At 36.6% G+C, this 12,500-nt stretch overlaps 1 protein-coding gene across 8 annotated transcripts in view; it reads right to left on the bottom strand.

Annotated features, from left to right (window-relative positions):
* Positions 1 to 12,500, bottom strand: part of LOC106868957 (anoctamin-7) — a 313,520-nt gene that overhangs the window by 90,764 nt on the left and 210,256 nt on the right. For all 8 annotated transcript variants that reach the window (XR_016238494.1, XR_016238495.1, XM_089342450.1 and 5 more), the window contains one exon: positions 6,742 to 6,838. Coding sequence is in view for 5 of the 8 variants with exons in the window: in XM_089342450.1 (XP_089198576.1) it covers positions 6,742 to 6,838 (97 nt within the window). In the remaining 3 variants the exon portion in view is untranslated. The remainder of the gene's footprint in view (positions 1 to 6,741; positions 6,839 to 12,500) is intronic.

Raw genomic sequence — 12,500 nt, 5'->3', positions numbered from 1 at the left:
TTAGGAAGGGCATCCAGCTGTAGAAACTCAGCCAGATCAGATTGGAGCCTGGTGCAGCTATCTGGCTTGCCAGTCCTCAGTCAAATCATCCAACCCATACTAGCATGGAAAGAGAACGTTAAACGATGATGATGATGTTCTTGAAACGGCCGTAAGAAATATTCCACACTACTAGATGGGATGCTGGTCTGTTGCAGGATTACTCATTTTCGCCAGCCAAGTGGACTGGCAGCAACATGAAGTGAAGTGTCTTGCTCAAGAACACAATGCATTGCCCAGTTCAAGAATTGAAACCACAATCTTGTAATGATGAGTGCAACACCCCTAACTACCAAGCCACGTGCCCCCACAGTGCCTGCATTCACATGGTCTCTACAACTGGATGCCCTTCCTAACACTAACCACTCTGCAGAGTGTACAGGGTGCTTTTTACGTAGCACCAGCACCAGTGAGGTTACCAGGTAACTCACAAGACCAGATTCTTAAACTGAGTGGGATGGCAGTGGTGCTGAGGGAGGTATCTCATTCAACCTTATGATATGAGTTCAAACTCCGTTGAAGCCAACTTTACCTTTCATCTTTTCAGGGTTGATAAAGTAAGTACCAGTTATGCACTGAGTTCGATGTAATCGACTATTCCCCTCCCCCACAATTTCAGGCCTTGTGCCTATAGTAGAAAGGATTATTATTATTATTGCCTTTGCACAGCTTCTAATGCTAGATATGTACTGCGGTGTCAGCTGTTCACTACCAGTGAACTAAGGTAACACCCCTTATCTTTTGAGCACCTTCCGGAGTATTCGAGCGGTTCCAAGCAGTGCTGTTTTCTGCCTGTGCTCCACCCTTATTGCAGCCCCTATTTGTTCCACATACTTCTCGAGATTTTTGCTCACTGTTCCCAAGGCTCCGACAATTAGTACTACTACCTACTTTTTCATCGACCACAGCTGTTTAACTTTCCAAGCTAACCTGTCATATCTTTCGACATTTCTTTCTTTCTTTAGTATTAGTATTATTATTATTATTATTATTATTATTATTATTATTATTATTATTATTATTGTTATTATTATTACTATTAATTCTAATCTGTAACTTACACTGTCAAAGAATTAATGGCTTTATGTACATTACAACATCTTGCAACCAGTCAACAGTAGTAGTAGTAATAATAATAATAATAATAATAATAATAATAACAATAATAATAAAAATAAATAAAGCAAATAAAAGGTGAGTGGTTGGGTAGAGTGAGTTGTGTACACAAATGTAACATATATTTAATCTAATTATAGCTTGGCCAATCAATAAATTAAAATGATGTTGGGACGCATAAAACACATTAACTCTACCTCTACATGGGGAACAGAAACTTGATACAGTGATATGTAATGAAATGATAAATGATTTAGCTGTAAGCATAAGATTATAAGTGATATCAGACGCTCTGCTGCTTAGAAAACTGTCACAGTGTTAGCAAATATATTAAGATTGATTGTGTATGTATGTAGGTACATGTATACACAGTCATGCTGGAAGTAAATAGACACCTTTAATTTTTCAGAATTTCTGATCTGAGCATTTTAGTATGTTTTCAGTGGTGCAGAATTTACAATGTAATTATTCTTTTTCATTCCAGGTGCCATTATATTAAACATTTGCAAAGAGTAACCATGCCATGCACAAAAAATTCAGCAGAACTGTCAGATTTTCAAAGAGGTCATATTGTTGGGCAATCTGAGGCTGGTCTTAGCCAACAAAAAACTGCCGAAAATCTTCAAATTCCTCTTGCTACTGTTAATAGAATTATAGTGCAATTCAAAAGCCAAGGAAAAGAATCAACAGATTCTCTTCCCGGCTGACCTGGGCCCTCAGAAAGGAAGCTTCGCTGTTTGAAGAGAATTGTGGAAAATGAACCCCATTCAAAGGCTTCTGATATTGCAAAACAGCTAGAAGTTAGTCCAAGAACGTGTGTTACATATCTGCATAAGCTTGGGTATTATGGATGAGCAGCTAGAAGAAAACCTCTCCTTCAACCAATTTGTGTCTATTTACTTCCTGCATGTCTTTTTCTATCATCATCATCATCATTTAATGTCTGTTGTAGCAAACTCATAAGAAGTGGAGAGAGAACGTAAGTTCGTTTGCTCGAACAGGAGAAATTGTTGATTTCTCATTGGTTAAAAATTACTGCCCATATACAAATTCTAAACTTTCGTTAAAGAAATCTTTCACGAAGTATGGTTCTTAGAATTCGTGTCTGAGCAGTTATAAAAACCCTGATTTTTGGGAAATTATTCAGTGAACGCTGGTTGTCACTCAAATCCACGACACTCACTCTCTGGCTGGTGTTCGTTGGTTGGTACTCAAATCCACGACACTCACTCTTTTGAGTATCGGCTAATCTTTATGCCATGTTTATTACTCAAATCCAACAAGATTGAATTGTTGTGAACGTTAGTATAGATTTTAAGTTATAATAACTATGGCAAAATGTTTACTTTCCATTGTAATATTAATACTAATATACGTAAATAAACTAATGTAGAAATTATATTCTTTTACTTCACGTTCTTTCAACTTGTTAAATTTATTTCTGTATTTATGAAACTGTGTATTTTTTTTATGTTAAAAGAATACAAATCCATATCTTCAACATACATGCACGCATAAAATGCACGTTCAGCATCTTGATGTGTATAATTCATCATAACATTTACGCAACCTGAATTAAGAGTTATGGATGTTGATAAATACTTATAATTAAATTATAAGTGACGAGTTTACCATCATAGCTTCTTACTTAAGAAATAATATTATTTATTACATCTTACAAATCAAAAGCATTATAAATAAGATACAGTATTCGCCTCCGTCCGTCACATAAAACTGGCATGAGTTGAATGGTTTGACTGAAAACCGGTAAGCTGGGAGCTGCACCAGGTTCCGATCTGATTTGGCATGGTTTCTATGGCTGTTTGCCCTTCCAAACGCCAACCACTCCAAAAGTGTAATGGCTGCTTTTTATGTGCCACCGACATGAGTGCCAATTACAAAACACTAGCATCAGCTACAACTTTATATTCACTTGTCCTGACAGGTCTTCTCAAGCACAGTAACACTGCCATAAGTCTCGGTCACTTGTCATTGCCTCCATGAATAAAGATCAGCAACATTTAATTCATGATGAAATCAATAATAGATATGTAGAGGGTGTTTGTAAATTATCTTTACAATTTCCACAATTTTATTGTATTGTATCATCTAAATGTGTTTCGTGCAACACATGGGTCCCAAGTGGAAGTGTAAATAATTGTTTGCCGATAAACTCTGCTGAGCCTTCCCTATTTTTCACTTCTTTTTGAAGTTTTCAAATTGTAACGGTAATTTATGGACACCCAGTGTGATATGTATATATTAATAATATATTAAGATTGAGTGTGTACGTATGAGGGTGTGTCAAAACCATAATGATATCCATGGGGCAGCTGATGATGGCGGGATGTTGGATTGTTAGTATGGCCATTTTTGTATATGTGGAATAGTATTATAACACAGCCTTTTGATATATAGTTACCGAGTTAGAAAACAGAGAGATCTAATGGATGCAAATTAATTAATTAATTAATTAATTAACATATTCACCAACAACTGTTTCGTTTCACAAACAAAATTAAAATTACCAAACATATATAAATATATAATATTGCATTTTAAATACTTTATATTGAAAGTCATCAGGGTGTATAAAGGACAATAGAAGGATTGCAAAGAAACCTGACTATGTACCCTGAGTATTCCAAACGTATTATTATTATTATTATTAGGCGCAGGAGTGGCTGTGTGGTAAGTAGCTTGCTTACCAACCACATGGTTCCGGGTTCAGTCCCACTTCGTGACACCTTGGGCAAGTGTCTTCTACTATAGCCTCGGGCCGACCAAAGCCTTGTGAGTGGATTTGGTAGACGGAAACTGAAAGAAGCCCGTCATATATATGTATATATATATATATGTGTGTATTTGTGTGTCTGTGTTTGTCTCCCCACCATCGCTTGACAACTGATGCTGGTGTGTTTACGTCCCCGTAACTTAGCGGTTCGGCAAAAAGAAGCCGAAAGAATAAGTACTAAGCTTACAAAGAATAAGTCCTGGGGTCGATTTGCTCGACTAAAGGCGGTGCTCCAGCATGGTCGCAGTCAAATGACAGAAACAAGTAAAAGAGTAAAAGTGTATCATAATGTAATCCTTGTATTATCCTTTGTACACCCTGATGGTTTTTCAATACAAGGTATTTAAAATGCAAAATTATACAGGCATACCTCACCCTACATCGTTAATTGGTTCCAGGAGACACAACTGAAGTCAAATTAACTCGTCTCTAGGCTAGGCTAGGCCGAATTTGCTTGTCTCTAGGCTAAACCGATAATAACCATTCCCAGTTCTGTACTTTATTTATGAATTCATTTTCAATAATACATGGTCAATAAAAACCTATTTTAAGCTTACAAACAAATAATGTTTTTTTATTGATGACAGTGTTCTTCATCCCTGGGGCTTCAGATTTCATTTGTGCTAAAATCTTGTCCTTATTATGTCCAATCGTCGATACAGTTGTCTGACTCATTCCAAAAGATCATGCAATTACTACCACATTTTCACCCATTTCATAGCGTTTTAACATAGCCAGTTTATCTTCCAGCATTATAGCATGGTGCTTAGCATTTTCACTATGAATCTTCTTATGAGCCATGGGGGCAAAACAATAGTCACAAATGAATAGGAATGAGAAAGTAGCTGATAAACAGATGTAAACAAATCTGAATTCAAAACAATCGTGGGAATCACGAGTGACATCGACACCTAACGGTAGATATTGGAACTACAATGCAATATGAGCTCCAAAAGATTTACAAATAAGACAACAGCTGATTTCATGATTTCGTTCACTAAGCTACAGGACTTTATGGTGTGTATCTTAACATTTATTGTATATATTTTAATATGATTTTATATGCTTTTATTTATTGTACAGTAACATGAATTTATGTGCTTTTAATGGTCTTCTTGTGATTTTACAATTCCAATATTTGTGGCTGACAGATGTAAAGTCGAGTAAAATGACTTCACTTGATTTTTATTTTTCCATATATTATTTTTGACAACCACTGTATAATCGAGAATGACTTAAGTCAAGGTATGCCTGTATATCTATATATGTTTGGTAATTTTAATTTTGTTTGTGGAATGAAACAATTGTAGTTGAATATGTTAATTAATCAATAAATTAATTTGTATCCATTAGATCTCTCTGTTTTTTAACTTGATAATAATACTTGATATTTTGGGATATTTTATATAATATATTCATTGAAGAAATATCTCTTCGAAATATAATATATTAAACCAGTGTATCTTGGATAAAAATATCCCTGTAAGAGGTTTAAATATCCTCATTGTGACTATATATATGGGCCTAATGGAGGCAAAGTGGCTGAGCTCCTTTCAAGTGTTGGGCCTCACGGAGGTAATAACCAAGACCTTTGGCGTTATGTCAAGAAGACCCATCAAGCCCAGCAAAATCACAATTGTAGCAGATACTGGTGTCACACAAATAGCACCCGTGCCGGTGGCATGTAATAGCAACCATTACACTCTCAGACTGGTTGACGTTAGGAAGGGCATCCAGCAATAGAAAACCATACCAAATCAGACTGGAGTCTGGTGCAGCCTTCCAGTTTGCCAGCCCAGTCAAACAGATATTAAATGATGATAATGATATATATATATATATATATATATGCATATACTCACATATTATTTGTATTATTATTATTATATATATATATATATATATATATATATATATATGCATATACCCACATATTATTTGTATCATTATTATATATATATGAAGGTCAGCAACATCAAATTCATTTGTAGATTATCTTTACAACTTCCACCTGCCTGTGCTGGTGCCAAGTAAAAAGCATCCAGTCCACACTGTGAAGTGGTTGGCGTTTGGAAGGACATTCAACTGTAGAAATCATGCCAAAACTAACTTCCCCTGTGCTGGTACCCCCATTAAAAGCACTCAGCCTACTCTGCAGGGTGGTTGGTGTTAGGAAGGGCATCCAGTCATAAAAGCTATGCCAAAACAGACACAATAGCCCAGAGTAGTCTTCTACCTGGCTACCTCCAATCAACCAATCTACCTACGCATGCATGGAAGACAGACATTAAATGATGATGTATATTGACATATACATACACACAAACACACACCTGTACAGGTAGATAATATTTATAACAGGGACATACCACTTAGATAGGCAAGGTAGGCAGTGCCTACTCTGAATAAAATAGATCGATAGTAACATTTTCCTTTTATGGCAAAATATGCACCTAATTCAATAAAATTATGAAGGTTACTCTGATTACTCTGCATAAAATACAAAATATTTTACTTTTTATAGATTAGGTAGACATAATTCGTCCCTGCCTTTCAATCTCATTATCTAAGCTACGCATAGTTCTGCTGTAGTACACATGCTGCGTCCATTCCTACAACAACGTTTTCTTTACATCCTATAAAGGCAGAAGTAAATCTGCCTCCAACTCAGTCACGTGCCTGTATTTCGCTTATTGTTTTGGTGTGTTTTACTACATAGAGGTCACCAACTGCCTACTCTGAGTAATTACTGATAGCACATGCCTAATTATATATATCAAAGCCTCACTTACCAACTTTACTAATTCCATCGTTGAAGAAGCATGAGTTATCAAGATTTCCCCTTGCATGTTGTACATTAATCACAGTCGCTTCTACATTTTCAGATTCCTGAAAAGAATTAAATCAAATTAATAAAGTTCAGCATGAGGATAAATATACTTTTTATCTTAATAATGGCTTCAGCCCTCTTAACTTAACCACACACACACACATTTATATGCAAACAGACAGACAGATAGTATCACGTAACTGGCCTGTTAAAAACATCCTTCAATCGTTGGGCAATATACTGTGAAATCATAGTCATGACTGGCATGTGTGCTAGTGGCAAGTAAAACGCACCATTTGAGTGTTGGGCCTTGTGGAGGTGGGGACAGGTAACCAAGACCTTTGGCAATATGCCATGCTGTGTAAACCTGTCGAGCCTAGTGAGACCGTAGTCATGGCCGATGCCAGTGACAGGTCAATGGCAACCGTGCCAGTGGCACATAAAAAAACACTCATTACACTCTCAGAGTGGCTGGCATTAGGAAGGGCATCCAGCCATAGAAACCTTGCCAAATTAGATTGGAACCTGGTACAGCTCCCCAGCCTTACCAGTTTTCAGTCAAACCATCCAACCCATGCCAGCATGGAAAGCAGATGTTAAATGATGATGATGATGATGATGATGAGATGGATAGATAGATAGACAGACAGACAGACAGACAGGTAGGTAGGTAGATAGACAGAGAGAGAGAGAGAGAGAGAGCTTGGTACACATTAGTAGTAGCCCTTTTGTAATTGTTGTAATTGTGTATATTCTTTTCTACTCCAGGCACAAGGCTCGAAATTTTGGGGGAGGGGGGACAGTCGATTAGATCGACTCCAGTACGCAACTGGAACTTAATTTATCGACCCCGAAAGGATGAAAGGCAAAGTCGACCTTGGCAGGATTTGAACTCAGAACACAAAGACAAACGAAACACAGCTAAGCATTTCCCCCGGTGTGCTAACATTTATACCATGTCGCTGCTTTAATATTCTTTTCTACTCTAGGCACAAGGCCCAAAATTTTGGGGGAGGGGATTAGTCAATTAGATTGATCCCAGTATGCAACTGGTACTTAATTCATCGCCCCTGAAAGGATGGAAAGCAAAGTTGACCTTGGCAGAATTTGAACTCAAAACATACAGACAGACGAAACACTGCTAAGCATTTCACCAGATGTTCTAATGATTCTGCCAGCTCACCACCTTTTGTGTATATTAATGTAATTGTGTATATATAAATGATATTTATCTCTCATTCGATAAAGTACTTCTTTTTTGTTGATCCTACCTATACTGGAAATGTAAACTATGCATCATATTATACTTTTACAAGTAGAGGAGTGACAGGGACTTCGAAGTTTCGGTTTGCTATCCTTCAATGGACAGCCTGTCGGGTGCCAGCAGGCTGAAGCTTCAAAGTCACCGTCACCCATCTTCTTGTAAAAGTACGATAAATAGGTACTCTACAAAAAGTACCAAATAATACTCCACATAAATGTTATATTGTTTTTATTATAACTCTATATAACAGTTTTTCTCAACCTGTTTACTCTTGCGTGACCCTTAAAATAAATTACATATCTCAAGGAACCCCTGCATAAAAAAAAATTATATATTGGGTTGTCCGGAAAGATTCGTGATGATTTTCCAAAAGGTTCTTCTCACTCAACTCATGTGGTACCCAAACATCGTAGCGATTTGTGTACCCAAGCTTTACCAGGTGCTCATGAATGACGGATTTTGATAGGTTGAGGCTTTCTGCCAATTCCCGGGTTATTCTCAATTAATGACTTGATTTGGTCGTCATCTGTAGTGGACGGTCTGCCTGATCACTCTTTATCAATAAGGCTACAATCTCCAGCTCGGAACCTTGCGAACCACTTTTGTACAGTTCTGTCGGATAAAGAAACATCACCGTAAACTGCGCATATTTCTTTGGTTGCTTGTGAGGCATTTTTCCCTTTACAGAAAAAGAAAAGCATCAAGTGCCGAAAATGAACTTTCTTATCTTCCATATTAAAGGGTTACAGAATTAACACAGGTTATAGGAACATAAACCTTCTTTCATGAAAAGGTAGCTTAAACTGTGCTCTAAATGGAAGTGTAGTCAAATCCTATTTTATGGACTGAACCATGTTCTAAAATAAGTTGAAAGGTAAGCTACTATAAATCGGCACAAACTTTCCGGACAACCCAATACCATATCTTTCTCATTTTTTTCATTGTAGTTCACATGGTAAATATCATACGTATATATATATATATATATATATATATATATATATAGGTGTAAAAAGGTTGAATGTATATTTGTCCTTTAATTTGGAGGTTTCCAAAAGAAGATTTCTTATGTTGATTCTTCATATTTTGCTGGTATTTTACAGGCGTAAGTTTGCGAATATGAAAATAATACTTGTAATATGGTGTGCTGTGAATTCATGGAAAGAAATTCCATAAAACTCAACAATTTACTTTAAAATGGAGAAGAGATGTCAAACATATATTTTAACATCTTCTCTTCTCTATTTTTAACTAAATTGTTGAGTTTTATGGGATTTCTTTCCATAAATTCACAGCACACCATATACAAATATATATATATGGCTGTTCTATTTTTTTAATAATATAATAGGTTAGGCTGATATCTATATTACAATATTACGATAACCGATATGTTGTGCATGTTTAGTAATATTGCAATCATGAAATTAGCATTAGCTTATCTCACTCTTTCCCACAGAACCCCTAGGAACCTTTTGTGGAACTCTAGGGTTCCAGGGAACCCTGGTTGAGAAACGCTGCTATATAAGATGGCAAGCTAGCAGAATCATTAGCATGCTGGGCAAAATGCTTTGCAGCATTTCATCCGTCTTTACATTCTGAGTTCAAATTCTGCCAAGGTCAACTTCAGGGTCGATTAAATAAATACAATTGATCTACCCCTCCCCGAAATTGCTGGCCTTGTACCAAAATTTGAAACCATTATAGCACTATGTAAACAAAAAAAGAAGCATCCTTGTTTATTGTTCATCTTCCATGCTGGCATGGGTCAGGTGGTTTGACAGAATCCGATAAGTTGGAGGACTGTATCAAGTTCCAACATCTGCTTTCGTGTAATTTCTACAACTGAGCGAACTGCCTAATGCCAACCACTCTACAGAGTGTACTGGGTGCTGTTTTTCATGCAATAAACACTTGTGCAGTCACCAAGTGACTCACAAAATAAAGAAGAAAAGCTGTAAATGTGTAACCCTACAATAGGTGCCCCATTCAGGGGTCACAGTGAGATCTCAGTCACATATACACAATGAAAATCAGGTACCTATCCTTAGATGGAATCTTAGGAATCAAGAACGAGTCCAAAGAATAAAGACAGTGCTTATTTTATACATTCTCTAAAGTAGTTCTAGTAACCCCTCGCCATATCGTGGTTCGCCTATCGTGGTTCGCCTATCGTGGTTCACCTATCGTGGTTCACCTATCGTGGTTCACCTGTCGTGGTTCACCTGTCATGGTTCACCTATTATGGGTCACCTATCGTGGTTCACCTATTGTGGTTCATCTATTGTGGTTCACCTACTGTAGTTCACTTATCGTGGTTCATCTATTGTGGTTCACTTATCGTGGTTCATCTATCGTGGTTCACATATTGTGGTTCACCTATCATGGTTCACCTATCGTGATTCACCTATCGTGGTTCACCTATCGTGGTTCACCTATCACGGTTCACCTATCAAGGTTTATTATTTAAGCTTACATCGATTCCTCTGTGGTGTTGTTTTGCATTCATAATAAAATAAATATATACAAATTATAAAAATAATAAAAAGAAAATATACAGTACAGTACTGTTTCTACTTTGCAGATTTTCACCTATCACATGGAGTTTTGGAATGTAACACCCACAATAGTTTAGGGATTACTGTAGTTCCTTTTATAACATACACCAAACTCTATAGGGGTTGTCATTTCCTCAGCAACACTAAACAGTAATCCTTTCTATTCTGTGTTGTTTTTATTCACTTATCAACCACTTTACAGAATATACCAAGTTCAGAGTGCAGCACTGGAGAAGTTTCTCTTGTTTCTGGCAACACTAAAGCATCCTCTTTGTCATCCTTTGTTGTCACTTTTTGCTTCCCAGCACGAGAATATTGTCTTATCACTAACTGTTAGAAGAGAGTGATGAAAGTGAACAGAATGAGAGGATGATAGAGGGGGAGAATAATGAAAATTAGCGATAAGAATGAGAGGGTGGTAAAGAGAGAAAAGCATCTGTAAAGAGTGGCAGACAGCTAGCTGATAATTGTTGGTAAGGAGTTTGAATAGGAACAACATGAGAGTGGTATGATGAGAAAGAGAAAAAGGAGAGAGAGACAGGCTGATGATAGAAGAAGAAAAAACAGAAGTGAGAGAATGGCTTAATAAAAGATAGATATGCAGTGATATATTCTAATGGTGTTTGGAACACAACTTCAAAAAAGACTAATATATTAGCATATTAAGACAGTGTTTGGAAAATAACCTTAAAAGACAAATATCTTTGAGCATAACAAAAGACAAATATATACTGATCATTTAAGATGGTGTTTGGAACATAACTTTCACAAAGCACAAACATATATTAATGTCTCTAGATTGCTGTCTTAAAACCTAATTCAACAAAAGACAAATATATATTTTGGTATTAAGATGGTGTTTGGAACATTACAAGAGATAAATAAATATTGGTACACTAAACTTGGTGACTTTAGAACACAAGACAAGTATGGTTTAACCACGCATTTATCAACCACTGCATAATGTAGTGTTTCTTGACTTTTTATCCTTGCGTCACACTTAAAATAAATTACATGTCTCAAGGAAACCGTGAACATAAAAAAAAATTGTATATCATATCTTTCTCATATTTTTTCATCATAGTTCATGTGATAAATATCACATATCGGGAGTGGCTGTGTGGCTTGCTTACCAACCACATGGTTCCGGGTTCAGCCCCACTGCATGATACCTCGAACAAGTGTCTTCTACTATACCCTCGGGCCGACCAAAGCCTTGTGAGTGGATTTCGTAGATGGAAACTGAAAGAAGCCCTTCGTATATATATATATATATGTATGTATGCTTGTATGTACATAAATGTGTTTGTGTGTCTGTGTTTGTCTCCCCAACATCACTTGACAACCGATGCTGATGTGTTTACGTCCCCGTAACTTAGCGGTTCGGCAAAAGAGACCGATAGAATAAGAACTAGGCTTAGTTGATTTGCTCGACTAAAGGTAGTGCTCCAGCATGACCAGAAGGTCAAATGACTGAAACAAGTAAAAGAATATATATATATATATATATACACACACACACACACATAGACATGCTGGAAGTAAATAGACACCTTTAATTTTTCAGAATTTCTGATCTGAGCATTTTAATATGTTTTCTGTGGTGTAGAATTTACAATGTAATTATTCTTTTTCATTCCAGGTGCCATTATATTAAACATTTGCAAAGAGTAACCATGCCACACACAAAAAATTCAGCAGAACTGTCAGATTTTCAAAGAGGTCGTATTGTTGGGCAATCTGAGGCTGGTCTTAGCCAGCGAAAAATTGCCGAAAATCTTCAAATTCCTCTTGCTACTGTTAATAGAATTATAGTGCAATTCAAAAGCCAAGGAAAAGAATCAACAGATTCTCGTCCTGGCCGACCTGGGTCCTCGGAAAGGAAGCTTCACTGTTTGA

The sequence above is a fragment of the Octopus bimaculoides genome, chromosome 26 (assembly GCF_046866305.1).
Source record: "Octopus bimaculoides isolate indiv1 chromosome 26, ASM4686630v1, whole genome shotgun sequence".
In the NCBI taxonomy this organism is placed as follows: domain Eukaryota; kingdom Metazoa; phylum Mollusca; class Cephalopoda; order Octopoda; family Octopodidae; genus Octopus; species Octopus bimaculoides.
Note: the sequence above shows the minus strand (reverse complement) of the source record. Positions and strands in the feature narration are given on the sequence as shown.